General features: G+C 40.4%; 1 protein-coding gene across 1 annotated transcript in view; it reads left to right on the forward strand.

Moving 5' to 3' along the window:
* MARCH6 (membrane associated ring-CH-type finger 6) overlaps positions 1-19,618 on the forward strand; it is a 305,795-nt gene that overhangs the window by 250,531 nt on the left and 35,646 nt on the right. Inside the window, exon 23 of the mRNA XM_029590037.1 lies at positions 10,525-10,614. Within this exon, the coding sequence (XP_029445897.1) occupies positions 10,525-10,614 (90 nt within the window). The remainder of the gene's footprint in view (positions 1-10,524; positions 10,615-19,618) is intronic.

The raw sequence follows: 19,618 nt of genomic DNA on the forward strand, positions 1-19,618 counted from the left end.
GAGAGATAACGTTCCTGGATGGAATAAATGATAGCTTTATGGAGCAATTGGTTCAGGAACAGATGAGAGAGGGAGCAATTTTAGATCTAATTCTCAGTGGAGCACAGGACTTGGTGAGAGAGGTAACGGTGGTGGGGCCGCTTGGCAATAGTGATCATAATATGATCAAATTTGATTTAATGACTGGAAGAGGAACAGTGTGCAAATCCAAGGCTCTCGTGCTAAACTTTCAAAAGGGAAACTTTGATAAAATGAGAAAAATTGTTAGAAAAAAACTGAAAGGAGCAGCTACAAAAGTAAAAAGTCTGAGGCGTGGTCATTGTTAAAAAAAAATACCATTCTAGAAGCACAGTCTAGATGTATTCCACACATTAAGAAAGGTGGAAAGAAAGCAAAACAATTACTGGCATGGTTAAAAGAGGTGAAAGAAGCTATTTTAGCCAAAAGATCTTCATTCAAAAATTGGAAGAAGGATCCAACAGAAGAAAATAGGATAAAGCATAAACGTTGACAAGTTAAATGTCTTTATATCGATTATAATTGGTACCTTCAAAAATTTTTTGTTATTTAAATGACCTCATATATAGGCTGATAGTAATGCAATTACTGCACAATCACTTTAGCCATTGTGTACAAGGCTTAAGTATAATCATTGGTCATTCAAAATATTTTCTATGCGTGCATAAACCTTTAGTGAACATAACATCTCTTTTTCAATATTTTAAATGCATCAATTGCAATATTTCAGCTACTTAGCTCATCGTGAAGAAACACTTGTCATGGTGCCTTGAGGTATTAATCAGACCACCTGACACTGTCCGTGTTTCGATGAAAACATCTTCATGGGGCCATAGTTAATCTATGTTCAGCATCTTTCTTCCCCATCCTCCGGGGAAATAGAGGTTTTTTTGTCCTTCTATATCACACATACTTCTTTGACAAGTACCTCGCCTCAAAAAATAGAGAGAAGTTTGGCGTTTTAGAACAAAATCAAAGCCATGAAATTGAAGGAATCTCCAGGACAGGGTTGGGTTGAGGTACAGATCTGGGGAAGGGTACAAAAATATTGCTGCAGCATTGAAGGTCCCTAAGAATACAGTGTCTTTTATCATTCTCAAATGGTAGAAGTTTGGAACCATCAGGATTCTTCCTAGACCTGGCCACCTACCCAGACTGAGCAATCAAGAGAGAAGAGCCTTGGTCAGGGAGGTGACTAAGAACCTGATAGTTACTTTGACAGAGCACCTGAGTTCTGCTGTGGATATGGGAGAACTTTGCAGAAGGACAACCATCTCTGCAGCACTCCACTAATCAGGCTTTTATTGTACAGTGACCAGATGGAAGCAACTCCTCAGTAAAAGGCACATGACATCCTGCTTAGTTTGCCAAAAGGCACTTAAAGAACACTCAGAGCATGAGAAACAAGATTTTCTGAGCTGATGATACAAAGATTGAACTCTTTTGGCCTGCGTGCCAAGCGTCATATCTGGAAGAAACCAGCACCACTCATTACCTAGCAAATACTATCACTACAATGAAGCATGGTGGTGGTAACTGCATGCTGTGGGTATGTTTTTCAATTACTGGAACTGGGAGACTAGTCAGGATCAAGGGAGAGATGAACAGAGCAAAATAGAGAGAATCCTTGATGAAAACATGCTCCAGAGCGCTCTTGATCTCAGACTGAGGTGACGATTCATCATCCAACAGGACAACGACACTAAACACTCAGCCAAGACAATGCAGGAGTGGCTTCGGGACAAGTTTGTGAATGTCCTTGATTGGCCCCGACTTGAACCCAAGTGAGCATCTATGGAGAAACCTGAAAATAGCTGTGCATCAACACTCCTCATCCAACCTGATAGAACTTGAGAGGATCTGCAGAGAAGAATGGGAGAAAATCCCAAAATCCAGGTGTGCCAAGATTGTAGTGTCATACCCAAGAAGACATGAGGCTGTAATTACTACAAATGTGCTTCAATAAAGTACTGAGTAAAGGTTCTGAATACTTAGTAAATGTGGTATTTCTTTTTTTTTTTTTAATCTGTTCCAATTTCTATAATCATGATTTCACTTTGTCATTATGGGGTATTGCTTGTAGTTTGAGGAGGAAAAAATGCATATTCATTTTAGAATAAGGCTGTGACATAACAAAATATGGAACATTGAAAGGGGTCTTAATGCTTTCTGAATGCACTGTAAGTAGCATGGACATTCCTCCCTCAATGCTTTAGAAACAAGTATAATCAGTTTAAAATTAATTTGCTGTATTATTGGTAGCCAATGTACTTCACACAGAATTGAAGCAATATGATCTCTGAGAACACAGCCCATAATCATCTGGACAGCTACAGTCTATAGTAGTTGCAATAATCTAAAATAATACTGTTCTATTGCAGATCACTTTGAGAGCTTGCCTAATGATGATAAAATTAAAATTTGCACCACCATACGCAGATCATTCTTGCTTAAAACATATTTAAATGTCTTTTCATTAGTAAGTCTTAGATAAAAACAAGTTAAATGAGTCATTTAGAACACACAGATTACGACTTTAGCTAAAAATGTAATTTCGGTCCCAAGGATTTGCAAACCACACAATGATTCTGGAAGGTTTGTGCCCCTAATCCACAATACCTCTATTTTTTCAGCATTTAATACCAACTTATTAGGTCACATTTACCCATCTATTGCTTGTGTACAGGTAGCAATCCATTTTAAAGTGGTAGACATAAAGTTGGCTACAGGGAAGAACTGCATATCTGCATAAATTCTAAAGCATATACCTAAAGAAGTAATCAAATCACCTAAAGGTTGTAAGTAAACATTGAAAAGAAGGGATGACAAAGCAGATCCCTGAGGTGCACCAAACACAATAGTCACCAAACACAGCGCACAGCTTGGAGACTATTACCTGGGCAGATAAGTTTGCTCCTGATTATTACTAAAGTTATTATAGTAGGCTTCTGTGTATAATTGCTTCTGTGTACAATTGCTTTCTTTTCATTATAGTCAGATATAAAAAGTGTATATTAAGCTGTTTTTTTTGGGTATCTCTGCTGTGTTCAAGATTTAAACAAAAAGAAAACATACAGCTTTTTTTTCTCTGTTAGAATCTATCTCTTAGTTAGATTTAGTGTCACATATAATCTCTGGTTAGATCATCGGGACAAAAAAAGCTGGCTATATCAATGTAAAACAAAGGACCAACTAAATTACAGAAAGGTCCAGTTGTAACTAGCTTGACCAAGGTTTAACTGTTTAGCACCCACCCCTAGGTTTGTGTTTCTAATATAGTCTACCTAAATTCATAATTGGCAACAAGGTAAATTAGTATTTCCCTAATTTCTATCCATCAAACAAATTACCAAAATGAGGACTATCCAATGCAACTGTTGTGGAGTCTTTATATTGAGGGTAATCATATGGAAACTTAAGGCTTGCCCCATTTGTTCAGAACTCTCTAACTTGGAAAAGGATCTGCCTGAAATTAAATCTGAATTAGCTTCAATAAAGAAAGTCTCAGCTACTTTACATTATTCAAGAATTAATTTCCCATTACCACAGAATAACCAAAAGTCAAGGAAAAAGATTTACTGTGGGCTCAGGTAGGATAAGTCCTGTGACCCACAGACACCCATTATTAACAGCTGTGCAGCCCACAACTCTACCCCACCCACACTCACACAGGGCATTAAGGAACTTAAAAAGCAGTATTACAGTGGGCTCTGGTAGAATTAGACCTGTGATCCGGAGAGACACAGTGTATCAAGTGCAACAAGTACAAAATGCCTTCTCTGTATTAAATACTGAAGAAGTTCTTGAGAAAAAGATTGAAGTGTTTTTTGAAAAGAGAGAAGAAACCCAATGTATACAGAATTTCCAGGTCAGAAACCAAAGAAAAAAGCTCATTGTGATGGATGACTCTGCAATCAAAGGCACTAATACAAAAGGAAAAGTGGATAACAAAACTCAACTAAAGAGGTCACAAAAGGAGTCCAGGAACAGCAGTAACCTGTACAAAGAAAGCTGGAAAGCTATGAGCACAAATGCTCGTAGTTTGGGCAATAAAATCCCAGATCTGCAAGCCGTAATGGTGGAGGCGAACTTGGACGTTGTTGCTGTCACGAAAACGTGGTTTACGGAATCTCATGACTGGGATGCGGCAATACCAGTCTATAACTTGTTAAGGAAGGATAGAGAGGATAGGAAAGGGGGAGGAGTGGCTCTTTGTCAGAAACAATATCCAAGCATGTGAGCTGCATGGAAGATGGGGCAATGAAGAAGCACTATGGGCCAACCTAAAAAAAGATGGGACATCCATTTTTATTGGAGTGATTTACAGGCCTCCAAACCAAAGGAAGAGATGGATAGAGATCTGGTTGAAGACATCCAAAAGATAGGAAAGAAGGGAGAAGTGGTGATCGTTGGAGACTTTAATATGCCGGATGTAGACGGGAGAATCCCATCTGCAGAATCTAATAATAGTAGAGAAATAGTAGATGCCCTGCAAGTAGCTTTGTTCAAACAAATGGTTATGGAACCCACGAGAGAAGGAGCTATACCTGACTTAGTGCTCACTAATGGAGATAATGTCTCTGATGTCCAGGTGGGCACCCACCTCAGCACCAGTGATCATCAAACGATATGGTTTAATATCACAGAAAAGAAGCACAAAGACCCAAGTTTTGCAGTTCTAAAACATGGACTTTGATGAAATGGGGAATTACCTGGAGGAAGAACTAAAAGGCTGGGAGAATGAGAGAGATGTGGATCAACAGTGGACCAATCTAAAAGGAGCAATTACCAAGGCAACTAATCTATATGTTAGAAAAGAAAAGCAAAAGAAAAATGAAACCTATCTGGTTCTCAAAGGAGGTGGCTGACAAAATAAAGGCTAAAAGAACAGCATTCAAGAAATATAAAAGATCCCAAAGGGAGGCGCACAAAGAAGAATATCTGGTAGAACTGAGGGAGACGAAGAAATTAATCAAGACTGCAAAAAGTCAAGTGGAAGAGAGGATTGCCAAGGAGGTAAAGAGAGGTGACAAAACATTTTTCAGATATATCAGTGAGAAGAGAAGTTCATAGTGGTATAGTGAAATTGAAAGGTGGAAAGGATCAATGTGTGGAGAGAGATGAAGAAATGGAGAAAATATTAAACGAATACTTCAGTTCTGTGTTCACTAAAGAGGACCCTGGAGAAGGACCGTCGCTAGTTAACAAGAAACTGGAGGGGAGTGGAGTAGATGTAACTCCATTTACAGTAGAAAATGTATGGGAAGAGCTGGAGAATCTGAAAGTAGACAAAGCCATGGGGCCTGATGAGGTTCATCCCAGGATACTGAGAGCTCAGAGAAGTGCTGGCGGGTCCGCTGTGTGATCTGTTCAATAGATCCCTAGAAATGGGAGTGTTGCCGAGTGATTGGAGAAGAGCGATGGTGGTCCCGCTTCACAAGAGTGGGAACAGAGAAGAGGTTGGTAACTACAGACCGGTTAGCCTCACTTCGGTGGTGGGAAAAGTAATGGAGTCACTGTTGAAAGGGAGAATAGTGAACTATCTACAGTCAGGAGAATTGCTGGACCAGAGGCAGCATGGATTCACCAGGGGAAGATCCTGTCAGACAAATCTGTTTGACTTTTTTGACTGGGTAACCAAGGAATTGGATCAAGGAAGGGCACTCGATGTCATCTACTTGGATTTCAGCAAAGCTTTTGATATGGTCCCGCACAGGAGACTGAATAAAATGAGAAGCTTAGGAGTGAGTGTCGAGGTGGTGACCTGGATTGCAAACTGGTTGAAGGACAGAAAACAATGTGTGTTGGTAAATGGAACTCTCTCCAAAGAGAGAGCGATGTTAAGCGGGGTACCACAAGGATCAGTATTGGGACCGGTCCTGTTCAATATCTTTGTGAGCGACATTGCGGACAGGATAGAAGGTAAGGTTTGTCTTTTTGCGGACGACACTAAGATCTGCAACAGAGTGGACATGCCGGAAGGAGTGGAGAGAATGAGACGGGATTTAAGGAAGCTGGAAGAGTGGTCGAAGATATGGCAGCTGAGATTCAATGCCAAGAAGTGCAGAGTCATGCATATGGGGAGTGGAAATCCGAATGAACTGTATTCAATGGGGGGAGAAAGGCTGATGTGCACGGAGCAGGAGAGAGACCTTGGGGTGATAATGTCCAACGATCTGAAGTCGGCAAAACAATTTGACAAGGCGATAGCTAAAGCCAGAAGAATGCTGGGCTGCATAGAGAGAGGAATATCGAGTAGGAAAAGGGAAGTGATTATCCCCTTGTACAGGTCCTTGGTGAGGCCTCACCTGGAGTACTGTGTTCAGTTCTGGAGACCGTATCTCCGAAAAGACAGAGACAAGATGGAGGCGGTCCTGAGAAGGGCGACCAAAAAGGTAGAAGGTCTTCATTGAATGACTTATGAGGAGAGATTGAAGAATCTAAATATGTACACCCTGGAGGAAAGGAGGAGCAGAGGTGATATGATAGACTTTCAGATACTTGAAAGGTTTTAATGATCCAAAGACAACGACAAACCTTTTCTGTCTGGAAAAAAATCAGCAGAACCAGGGGTCACGATTTGAAGCTCCAGGGAGAAAGACTCAGAACCAATGTCAGGAAGTATTTCTTCACAGAGAGGGTGGTGGATGCTTGGCATGCCCTTCCGGAGGAAGTGGTGAAGACCAGAACTGTGAAGGACTTCAAAGGGGCATGGGATAAACACTGTGGATCCATAAAGTCTAGAGGACATGAATGAATGTGGAAAAAAGGATTTGCATTCACAAAAAAGCAGGGGTAGCTTGCTTGTTACGACAGTTACTACCCCAAACCAAATAAGCCTGATACTTCTTTCAATGCATATCCAGCATAGCTCTGCTTCAATTGCAAGGGAGAAAGACTGATACTTTATGCATATCCAGCATAGCTCTCTGCTTTAACGGCAGGGGAGAAAGACTGATGCTTCACACACAACCAGCATGGCTCTCTGCTTCAATGGCAGGGGGAATGAAGAAATGAGGATCTATATACAGACAACAACCAAAAAGGACTGAATTACACAGTCTGGGAAAACAAATAAGCATAAGACCATAAGATATTGCCATGCTGGGTCAGACCAAGGGTCCATCAAGCCCAGCATCCTGTTTCCAACAGAGGCCAAACCAGGCCACAAGAACCTGGCAATTACCCAAACACCTAGAAGATCCCATGCTACTGATGCACTGATGCAATTAATAGCAGTGGCTATTCCCTAAGTAAACTTGATTAATAGCAGTTAATGGACTTCTCTTCCAAGAACTTATCCAAACCTTTTTTGAACCCAGCTACACTAACTGCACTAACCACATCCTCTGGCAACAAATTCCAGAGACTTATTGTGCGTTGAGTGAAAAAGAATTTTCTCCGATTAGTCTTAAATGTGCTACTTGCTAACTTCATGGAATGCCCCCTAGTCCTTCTATTATTCGAAAGTGGGTGTAGCTTGCTTATTGTAGCGGTTACTACCCCTAACTGATTAAGCTAAATATTTCACATAGATGCAGTTCCAACACTGCTCTCTGCATTAATGGTGGGGGTGGAAGGGAAATAAAACCAAAAGGTTACTAAGAGCCAAGAGTAACAGATAAGTATGAGAAAATGTGCAAAGTTTGTTGGGCAGACTGGATGGGCCATTTGGTCGTCTTATGCCGTCATTTCTACGTTTCTATGTCTTCCAGTTGAATTCCATTACCTAACCTCACCTGCTGCTCAAACCAATGCATTGCCTTCCCCCAAACTGCAAAATTACTGTCTCTTAATCAGTGTAATATGGCTGATGTCTCATTGGCTTTTGACATGACATTAACAAAATAACAGCTCCTCCTCTATCCAGTTCTTTCAGTACAAAGTCTTGAGAGAAACCAATAAGGTTTCTATAGTATGACCATTATCACTTTGAAAAGGAGTCAAAATATGAACCTCCAAAAATTAATTTAACTACATCAGCACAGCTTTCACTAACCAGGTCACAAAGTGAAGGGGTAGAAGTAGGACTCTAGTTGGCAGACTCAATAACGGCTAATACAGTTTACTTAAGAACTAGTCAAACAAAAGCCCTTTAAGGCAAAGAGAAACAGCAATCTCTGACAAGCTCATGTTAACCCTGTTTGTAAGTGTATCTGTGAATGCATGTTTTAAACTGTGAAAGATCCCAATTAGACATAGGTACAAAGGAGATGTCACTACTTTCAATTTAATTAGCAATTCAGCTTATTCCTTCAGTGTGACTCTATAAAGGGATGCTTGCCTTTTGAGACAGTCAGGCCGATACAGTAAAATTCGTGGGAGAGCGGGCAAGCGCTCGCTCTCCCGGCACGCGCACTGGCCACTCTCTTCAGTATTTAAATGAGGGCCTGCAGTAAAAAGAGGCGCTAGGGTCACTAGCGCTTCCCTAGCACCTCTTTTTTGACAGGAGTGGCGGCTGTCAGCGGGTCTGACAGCAGACGCTCAATTTTGCCGGCATCAGTTCTCAAACCCACTGACAGCCACGGGTTCGGAAACTGGACGCCGGCAGAATTGAGCGGCCGGTTTTCAACTCGCAGGCTGATTAAAAAATTTATTTTTTTTTAATTTTTAATTATTTTTTACTTTGGGACCTCTGACTTAATATTGCCATGATATTAAGTCGGAGGGTGTACAGAAAAGCAGTTTTTACTGCTTTTCTGTGCACTTTCCCGGTGCCGACAGAAATTAACGCCTACCTTTGGGTAGGCACTAATTTCTGAAAGTAAAATGTGCGGCTTGGCTGAATAAGGGGTAAAGCTAGTGCATCGAAAACGCGCGTCCAAACGCTGGTTAACAGTGCACTCCACCGAAGCGCACTGTACTGTTATCGGCCTGAGTGTAATTATCTCTAATGGTTGCTTTCCAAAGGAAATTTGGTAGCTTGCTCTTTTATAAATGTTTTTAGTCAGAAGTGAAATTAAAAAACATACTATTTATTTATTTATTTATTTAAAGTCTCTTAGATACCGATGGCCGTTCGCACATCGCATTGGTTCACAATGAACAAAAACCTTTGGGCAGCGCCCTTACATATAACCGATAACAATACAAATAACCGGGGGAGTAGGGAATGCAAATTAATAGATCAATAAATAGTGGAGACTATAAATATAACATACATAACAACTATATACAATGCATCAGTACTCATAAAAGCACAAGTCAATACTACACACAAGTCATACTACACACAATGTATGCATTTGATATGCCTCATAGTAGCAATGACCATGATTTCCTCCTCCCACTACAGCATCGCCAATCCCAGGTGACCTGGGAAGTAAGAGATCCAGCTCTGGGGTTGAACAAGGATCTTCTACATGGCAGTGTACAACACTGCCACCGGGCCATCCCAATTCCAGGAATTTTAATGCGCCCTACTGATTCCTGAATTAATGTAGCAGGTCATTTGAGCCCCATCAGTGTGACTGCATGCTTAGAACAGTTTCAGAACATAAATAGTAATCAACTGTAATAGAAATTATATTTGAAGGTATGCAGTTACTGAAATAGGTTTATTATAGGCATCCCAAAAGCAGAAAATCCAGTGTCTTTGGGTGTTTGATGCTGTAGAGTCTTTGTAGGTTGTGAAACAGCATCTTTTTGTTGTTCCTTTAAAATATTACATTAACTTTCAAGACATCAGGCTTCTTCAGATTCTCTTTCTAGTTTTCTCTACTATCATCAATACAGCTATTAGAGCTGTATGCTACAGGTATTAAGCCCTCACAAACTCCAGTACTAAAATCTTCCTGGATGGTGCTTTTAAATACCTACAAAGATTGATATTTGTTTCTCATGTTCACACTCTAAGAAAAGGGTGAAAGTTTCTTTGCAAGTTCCATTGCTTTTAGTGCTGCAGTGTGTATATATTTACATTATGTATTTTAAAACAAACATTTGTGCAAGTCAACCAGCATTTAAATCAGCAGGCTGTCTATATGACTACAAAAGCATTTAAAATTGCTTAATATAAAAACATTCAAATTTGTTTTTAAGACTATATTTGCTAATCATGAAAGGCCCTTTAGTACCATATAGTACCATCCAATTGTCTATCTTCTGTTTGATGCATTTGTCTTTAGTTCAGAACTTAAAGTATCTGCAGTTGCAGGCAGTTACCTGGTGGTATATTGGGTATCTTGAGGTCTGTCAATTCAGTAATATACCCAGGGACAGTGCTGCCATATGCAAGACTGTAGTTAGTTCCGTACTCTACGGCTGTTTCTTTGGCATATGGCAGGAATGCACAAAGCAGCACTTGCAGCCTCCAGATCAGAATTGAACTTTCTTCAGGAAAATTATGCTGCTGTAATCTAGGCTTCGTAAGTGGTGGTGGGCGGCACCGAGATGGGTTTTGATTAGACTGGGAGCTTATGACTTAGCAGAAAGGCACTAATTATAGAAAGTCAACTTAATCTTGTGTATTGACATGAAAAGTAACCACATATGATTTTGCAACAGGACTGGGCTCTTGGAGTTCTACATGCCAAAATAATTGCTGCTATAACTCTCATGGGTCCTCAGTGGTGGCTGAAAACAGTGATTGAACAGGTAAGAAAAGTATATTTCCCTCATTTGTTATAGCCCTGTTGAGATATGCTGATAGCTAATTTTTCAAAATATTTTTTTCTATCTTAACAGAACTAATGGCTCTACATAATTAAATGTTTTGACTAAGTGAATACATTCCTATGAAATAATTCAGTAGAAACCTGCCGTTTTTCTTGTAAATAGTGGAAGGGAATACAATAAGTAGTGAACAAATCCTAAGCCCCCCTCCCTGCCCCCCCACCCAAGGGTTCTTTGCCTATTTGGCCTGGAAGTTTTCTCCTGCTCTTATTGGGCTTCTATCTCAATCAGATCCAGCTTCTGTTGGGCTATAGTGCCATGACCACTCATTTGCAGCTACCTGGTATTTTGCCTCTTTTTATAACCCTCCATCTATTCCAGACATTGTAGTGACTGTCCGTGGCTGGGGTCATAAATTGTGGCTCTCTAGAATCTGATGCATGTGCACCCTAAATCTGGCTAGCAGGTATCATTTAAGTGATGACTAACTCCTTGTTACCAGGTAGCTGTGAATGCTGCCTGTGCAGCATTTCCAGCCAGCCTGGGAAGCAGAAGCTTAAGTCTGGGATTTGAACCTAGGTCTTCCTTACAGCAGCGCTGGTGCTTTTAAATTTCTTTAGCATCATCTTTCAGTACACTTTGGTAGACATTGCAGGGGAGGATTTCATATGTGTTCAGAGCCCCTCAAAGGCAAGCTCTAATATGTCAAATCGGTAAACCACTCAAAGAATCCTACATCTTCTAGTGAAAATAACTACAACACAAAAGGACACCAGTGTAAAAAATTGCAACATATTGTGAATAGGTAAGCCATACTGTCAAAGCTAGGTGCAAATGCATGTCTTTACTACATTTTTCAATGGTATTTTGCATTATTCTGCTTACAGCAATGAGTGATTATAGCTATATTAAATATGTCTTTAGTCAGGACTAAAACAAACATTTGAGGGAATATGGGAGCAAGTGCTTAAGTTAAGACTCTCCTACTCTTATACTCAATATGAATTTTCCAGGGCAGCTGTGAATCATATCTTACAAACAAAATTTCATGGATGCCAGTTTCTTTTTTTTAATGGGAATTCAGGCATGCACTTGGATGGTATGTCTTTTTTCTTTTGTTTGGATTTTCCCTTTAAGAGAATGATCATACATGAGGCAAAGGTTTCCCCTTTGTTTTTAATAAGAGACTGTATTGTCACTAAATGCAACTGTGCATAGTCTGTAGTGTTATGTTTTGCAAATTGCTCTAGATATAAAAAAAAAATGTCTCTGCGTATTTGATAATTTGTCCTCCCATTTAGCTAACACTTTGAATGCTAGAATGATGACTCACATTGCAATTGCACAGCTTCTTTTATTTTCAGGTATTCATCTGCTGGGACAGTACATAAGTACGGACTGCTGCTTTCACAAACCAATTTCTTATGACTTTCTATAGTAAGGTTTCATTAGTTTGGTTTCTGCAGTGGGAATGTCAGTCAGCAGCTGGCAGACTAAGCTCCTCCATCAGCAACACTTACTCCTTCATTGCAATCTGATGAAGGCTTTTCACTAAAATTGAGACCAGCTTATCTGCCTGTCCAGGAGGTTTGTAGATCACATGGTGTGTAAATGGATGTTTCTCTGAAGACGAGCAGTTCTTGTAGTTATACACATGGGATAACATCTTCTGAAAGCATCAACATGGAATACATTTCCAGAGCTTTCTAAGAAAACCAAAAGTCCCTTGAAGCAGACATGGCAGTTCCTGTGTCCTTGTGCTTCAGTTTGTTTTCTGAGGACAGCATGGTTTTGTTTATTGCTGCCAGCAGTAATTTTGCTGCATGTTTTGGTAATTTCTTTTGTTTTCAGTATATCTTAGTGGTTTGTTTGTTTGGTTTTTTTTTTTTAATTTATTTGGCCTAATTAGGTTTTTTGATCTTTTAAATTCAGTTCACTGTTCCTTTCAGTAGTCCTATTTTTGCCACAGATTTTGTCAGGCCTCAGGTTGTTTTCCCCCTTTTTCTGTCAAGGAAAATGTCTTCCTTTTGATTTTGCTTTGCCATTTTTTGAATAATAGCAGAGATCAGTGGCTTCAAGTTTTGCTCAGAATAGAGGAAGAAAAAGTCCATAACTAAACACCATAGTTATGCTGTACTTGAGCCAGGACCAACATCTTCTCAATGATCCATCAAGGATTATTAAGATCCACAAGATAAGACACTCAGTTTTGTAAAAATAATAAAATAAAACTGCTAGAGCTTAGATAAATGCAAGTCAATAATTGTGGTGACAAAACTGACATGATTCATTTTTTAGATTTTCCAACTTCTATTTTACCAAAATTGACGCTGCTCTTTTAAAATAATTTTGTATTCCGTTTTGTAGACCAATTTTGTCCAAGCTGGGCTTGGGCTACTCCCACTAGCTAGTTTGGTTTTCAGGATATCCACAATGAATATGCATACATGCAGATTTGTTTCATGCATATTTATTATGGATATCCTGAAACCAGAATAGCTAGAGGACATTCTAGGATCAGCTTGAGAAACACTACCACAAGCAAAGCTGTTTATCAATGGCAGAAAGATGCAAATGAGCACTTGATTTATGTCCTGGGGAGAGCTGTCTAATGATGCTGTGCTCTTGTGCAGAAGATAGATTCAAGGCTTCCTGTTGAGCAACGGGGACCGGGAGTACATTGATTCTAAGAGGGAGAGGCGCACACGACTCCCATGACACATCACTGTGACCACAGGGGAAGAGAACATTGGCCCATCCCAGGATGTCAGGAAGGGTTGGTCCTGACTTTTACAGAGAGGAAATGTTTTCTGTTTCTATGCTGCCGTCCTGTGGGACAATCATGGCAGTTCACAAGCATTTACATGCATAAATTAAAAACATGGTAAACATATATAATCAATAAACATTGAGTCTGATTCTTCAATAAACTACAATCCTCTTACCGTCTATTTTGGAAGGATTGCTGCCCTGGTATAGGCTGAAGTGACTAGAGGCTAGGAAATTGATTGTACGATCAAGAAGTAATAAAAAGAACCAAGTACACCATCACCACTGAGGTGGGTGAAGTGGTCAAACCACTTATGGCCAGATTGGATACAGTTGTCACTGATGTCCAGAGGGACTTGAAGCAACAGGAGGCCAGGGAGAATGACTATAGGTCATGCTTCAAGAGCTACAGGAGAGGATGGGGAGAGTCTGACTCCAGTATGCAGATGGAAAACCCACCAAAGACTTGATGCATAGGTAGTACAATGATGCAAAAAACAAGTAAAGAAGAGCCACCGGCAGTGGGAAGCCATTTATCAAACATGCGATGCTGCGCAAGCTAGGGATTGTGGAGAAAAGAGTGACTTCATTAGCACCAGTTGACCCAGGGTACATAGACCCCTTATGGGAAAAAGATAAGCAAATAGAACATCAGATAGCTTCTGGTTAGGCTTCGCTGTTGGGCTGTGCTGGATCAAAAAACTGGAAAAATCAGTGGATGTGGAGTCCTACCTGGATTCCACTGATGGAGATAGTCTAGATGCTAGTGAGCAAGTAGCAGACTTTATGGATTCTGGAGAATCATATTTCTCTGCCAGAACAAGATTTCCTCTATATTAGTCCAAAACAGGCTGTGCTATAAGTTCAGTAACGCCATTGCCATTAAGGCCAGCGATGGTGCTGGCCTCTAGCGGCTAAAACTCCAAAGTAACTTTTTCATCTGATTTTAAAAGACTCTAGTTAATGAATTAAAGTAACTGATGTTTGTGTGTGTTTTCTTTGGCCATATTTGCATTGCCTTACAGGGACTCCAATTCCAAACCAGGCTCGATGCCAGTCCAGCCTGTTTCCGAGTTTATACCTAAAGGATGTACCCATTAAAAAGGAATTAATCTGGTTTTTCATTGCAGGACCTCTGTCTGGACACCTGTGCTTGACATGTCAGGTCACCCTGACCATGTGGCTGTTCAGGGTGCCTGGAGGTCACCCCTGGTAGGGGCAGGTGTTCTGTGTGCAGTGTCACTAGCTCAGAGAAAGCCAGCTTTAGACTGCAGATGGCCTGCTGTATGGCCCCACCCTTGAGGATCCATATTGTTCCTTGGGATAAAAAAAGGGATAGTTTGGGTGCTAAAAAAGCACAGCAATGAAATGAGCTTTATGAAAACTGAGAGTTGTATTTGTTTACCTGCAGTGCATAAGTCAAGAAATGTCTTTTGTTCTTATCTTTGCTACTAATCAATATGAATCCCCAATATCAGTTTGGTTGCACTGCAGAGACCTCCAGCCTGACAATGGGATTCTCCATAGACATGAAGAATTAGCTATGACACGTGGGTGACGACATCTGACTGTGCCAAATGGACCCATCTCTGTAGTTTAGTAGAATTGTTTCTACTGAGCATGCATGCTAGTTCCCGTGCACATGCTGCCTCATTAGCCCCTCAGTCAATTGTAGAGCTTAGCTTTAGCTATGAAGGTGGGTATTGAGCATGGCTTATTCATCCTACTATCTATGGAGAGCCCCATTTACAGTAAGCAAACTTATTTTCTCTGTCAAGCAGGGCTGAATTAGCCATAACGTGGGGAAGGTTGCAGCAGAGCACTTTTAACTGAAAAAGCAACCTGGACCCCCATGTGGAGCATGGACTACTGGGAGAACAGGCTGCGCAAAAACTGTTTGCGCAAAGTTACAATCAATTCTTGATTGATGGCCAGACAGTAATGGGTCATAAAGATATGAACTGGTGACCAAGTTGAAGCTTTGCAAATCTCTTCAGTGGGAATGGTTCATAGGAGAGCAACTGAAGTAACCATGACTCTTACTTGATGAGCTTTGAAGGAATCTGTGATCTGGAGCATAGCAAGAGCATAGCAATGTGTGATAGTTTGCTAGCCAGTTGAATAACATGTGATTAGTAACAGCTATTCCTAGTCTGTTGGGGTCATAAGAGATGAAAAGCTGAAAAGCCTGAGAATGTGGTTGAGTTTTCTTTAGATGGACCAAGGCATCTTGTTCTGCATTCCTGGAGATTTGCTGGATTGAAACAATCTGGATAAGTTTGAGGCAATGGCTATTGGACAATGGCGTGCTGGAGATTGGAAAGGGGAGTTCCCACTTACATGGATGGAACAATGAAATACCTGGGTATCTGGCTACTGATTGATTTAAACATTCACTGTGTCAATATTTCTAAATTGTTGGCTGTAATTAAATCCACTCTACGCAGGTGGGCACATTTGTCTATTTCACTGGGGGGTAGGATACAATTATTTAAAATGACTATTTTTACTAAGTGGTTGTATGTACTGTGAATCCTCCCACTTATTCTAGAGACATGAGATTACAGGGCACTTTGCAATGAACTTAGGTATTTTCTTTCGGGCCGATACAGTAAAAACGCGGGAGAGCAGGCGAATGCCCGCTCTCTCGGCGCATGCACAGGCCACTCTCCTGTGCGCGCGATTCAGTATCTTTATTTAAATTAGGCCCGGCGGTAAAAAGAGGCGCTAGGGATACTAGTGCGTCCCTAGCACCTCATTTTTGACAGAAGCGGTGGCTGTCAGCAGGTTTGACAGCCGACGCTCAATTGAGCGCCCGGTTTTCGACCCGACAGCCGCGGGCCATTTAAATTTTTTTTTTTTTAATTTTTTACTTTTTTAAACATGCGGGACCTCCGACTTAATATCGCCATGATACTGCTTTTCTCTGCACTTTCCCAGTGCCCGGAGAAATTAGCGCCTACCTTTGGGTAGGCGCTAATTTCTGAAAGCAAAATGTGCGGCTTGGCTGCACATTTTGCTTACTGAATCGCGCGGGAATGCCTAATAGGGCCATCAACATGCATTTGCATGTTGCGGGTGCCATTAGGTTCGGGGGGGTTGGACGCGCATTTTGGACACGCTATTACCCCTTACCGAATAAGGGGTAAAGCTAGCGCGTCCAAATGTCGGCTAACAGTGCGCTCCATTGGAGCGCACTGTACTGTATTGGCCCGTTTGGAAGGAAGGTAAGCCTCGCATAGCTCTATCTCACTTAATGAAAGGCTAGAAATAAGGGGGAATAAGGCTACCTGATATTAGACTTTACGATTATGCTGCCAATATTAGACATGTGGGAGACTGGATTATAAATACTTCATACTACTGTGATTTGGCTTTCAAGTCTGCCATAGCTAACCCCCCCTACATTTGCAATATATCCTAAACACCAGATACTCCCAGCTGCCTGTCTCTCTGAAGGGGCAAGTATTGATATTAACTACTAGAAAAACTTGGGAGATGGCTAACATTCAGACTTGTGAATGCTTCCATATCTCCCTTTTTACCTATTGTTGGTAATGGTGATTTTCCACCTAGTTTGAGGACTGTGTTCCATCAGTGGTAAGAGATGGGATTGAGGTTTTAGATCACAGAATTGAGGATGGGTTGATCCTATGGAAGGATGAGTTAGGGAAAAGCTTGGTGATTTTCATGTGGACTATTTTCGTTATTTTCAAATTCGTCACTATGTTCTTTCGTTAAGTCTGTGAATTTAGGGGCTCAAAATTGGCAGATCCTGCAAGTATGGTTTGATTTAGAAGACTCGAATAGGCATTCTGTCTTCTCTTCATAAGTCTTTACAGGTAGCGTTGGGCACATTATCTCTTGAGGGGTTTTGGTCTAAATGGATACCAGAATTAGATGCTCAGTTTTCTTTAGAATCCTTTATTTCAAATTTTGGTAACATTTGCAGCATTATAAATTAGATGCGAGAAACATAAGATTTTATCCAGTACTTTATCTGCTTACTTGGCGGGGTTTATAGATTCTGATATTTGTTTACAATGTGACCTCTTTCCTGGTACTTTGTCACACATTTTGGTTTTGTGGAAAAATCCAATTGTTTTGGAAACAGATATATGATTATGCTGAAAAGATCCTTTCACTGAAATACTTTTAATGCTCCTGTTGCTATCCTTGGCATTATGACATCTGGCACCTTTGGAACTGGACTTCAGAAGCTTTGGATCTCAAAGATGTTTCTATTGGCAAATTTGGTGATCCTTCATTATTTGAGAGAAGTCTGCCCCTTCCTTTATGTGCTGGAGGAACACAGTTCATTATCTTTTGCATATAGACCTCCTTACCAGGAAGACTGTCTCTCCTAGAGGGAAACAGAAGATCTTAGATATTTGGATGCCATATATTTCATTCCTCTCACCACGGGCCTGCAGATTAGTCTTGAATAAATGACATTTTATATGAAACAGTTGAAGTGGTCGATATGTTGAGGGATTGGTGGGTGAAGGGGGGATATTATGTTCTGTGTATTGGTATTGTTCTATATCCTGTTGAGTGTTAAGGAACACATCTCCCAAGCTTGATTAACAAAATATTTTCTGATTTTTTTTTTTTTTTTTTTTTTTGTGTCAACATTTGGGATATTATTGTTAAACAAATTTGAAACACAGATGGGCCAAGGCCATTTTGCAGTTCAGTGAATAGAGGTCTTTATCCTTTTATGTGCATAAAGTTTTGGAAAGAATATAGGCAAAACAATAGGATTTTTCTGATGAAATACAAAAACTACTTTTGATACAAACTTAGGATGAATGAGGAGCACCAGCCTGTTGTGGAAAAACTGTAGATATGGAGAGTAATGAATCAGTGCTTGTAACTCGCTGATCCTTCTACCAAAGTCATGGTGACTAGAAATACCACTTTCCAGGTATCTGATTTTAAGGAAGCTGACTCAGGCTTCATCAGTTGTGCCAAGACAACATGGACATCCCATGGCACTTATAGCTTTGCAACCAAAGGTCTCATATACCACAAACCCTTCATAAACTTCAATAGCAAAGGATGAATGGAGATCTGCTTTCCATCTACCTGAGGATGGGAAGTGTCGATACTGAGATGCACTTTTACCAACGACATACTGAGGCTGGAAGAGGAGAGGGAGAATAAGTACTGAAGTAGATCCTTCAGGGTACAGGTGAAATGGATTCAAGGAGCCTGTATGATACCAAGAAGAAAAAATGCTTCCAATTGAAACTGTACACTCATCTGGTAGATGATTCTTGACTGAAATCATAATGTCCTCCACCTCCTTAAATAGTCACAACGATGAGACTATCAAGCGCTTAGCGTCCATGCTGTCAAGCTGAGGAAGGGGAGATTTGGACGACATAAACAGTCCTCCTCCTGAGTTAGTAGATCCAGTTTGGATCCCAGAGGAATCAGTGGAAAGACTGCCAGTCTGAGGTAAGAGAATCAGACTGGCAAAGATGGAATGATGAGGATAAGATATACCTAGTCTGAGTAGTTCTCTGTTCTGTTATCTTATCTGGCAGACAAGATTCTTTCTACATGTATACTTTATCTTGTATGTTTTTCACTTTACTGTGGAATATACTCTTCCTTTTTGACAATAAAAATAATTTTGTGCAAAAAAAAAAATTTAGGTAAATTCCTGAGGGAGAAGTCCATAATGTATTAATCATATTGACTTAAGGAAAACCATTGCTTATTACCAGCATCACTAGCATGGGATCTATTTATTGTTTGGGTACTTGGCAGGTACTTGTAACCTGGATTGACCACTATTGTAAATAGGATGCTGAGCTTGATGGACCCTCAGTCTGAGTCAGTAAGGCAATTTATGTTCTTATGAAAGCAGAGGAAAGACATCCAGAAAATCTGCATCTCACTTGAACCGAAAAGCATCTGTAGTGGATCTGAATTCATTTTGAAGAATGGAGCAAAGTTTATCGATTTTCCTGTTGTCATCTGATGCAAACAGATTGATTGGGCAACACAGAGGTCACATAGTCTGCCACACTCTGGTCCAGGGAACACTCATGGGGATGAAAAATCCTGCTGCGACTAGATTTATTTATTTTTTATTTATTTTCTTTTATATACCGACATTAGATCGAGATATCACATCGGTTTACAGGTAACTGAGAGAATAGGGTGGGTCCGCCCTGTTTTACATTATAACATGGTAACAATTATA

This window comes from Rhinatrema bivittatum, chromosome 2, assembly GCF_901001135.1.
Source record: "Rhinatrema bivittatum chromosome 2, aRhiBiv1.1, whole genome shotgun sequence".
Taxonomy (NCBI): Eukaryota; Metazoa; Chordata; class Amphibia; order Gymnophiona; family Rhinatrematidae; genus Rhinatrema; species Rhinatrema bivittatum.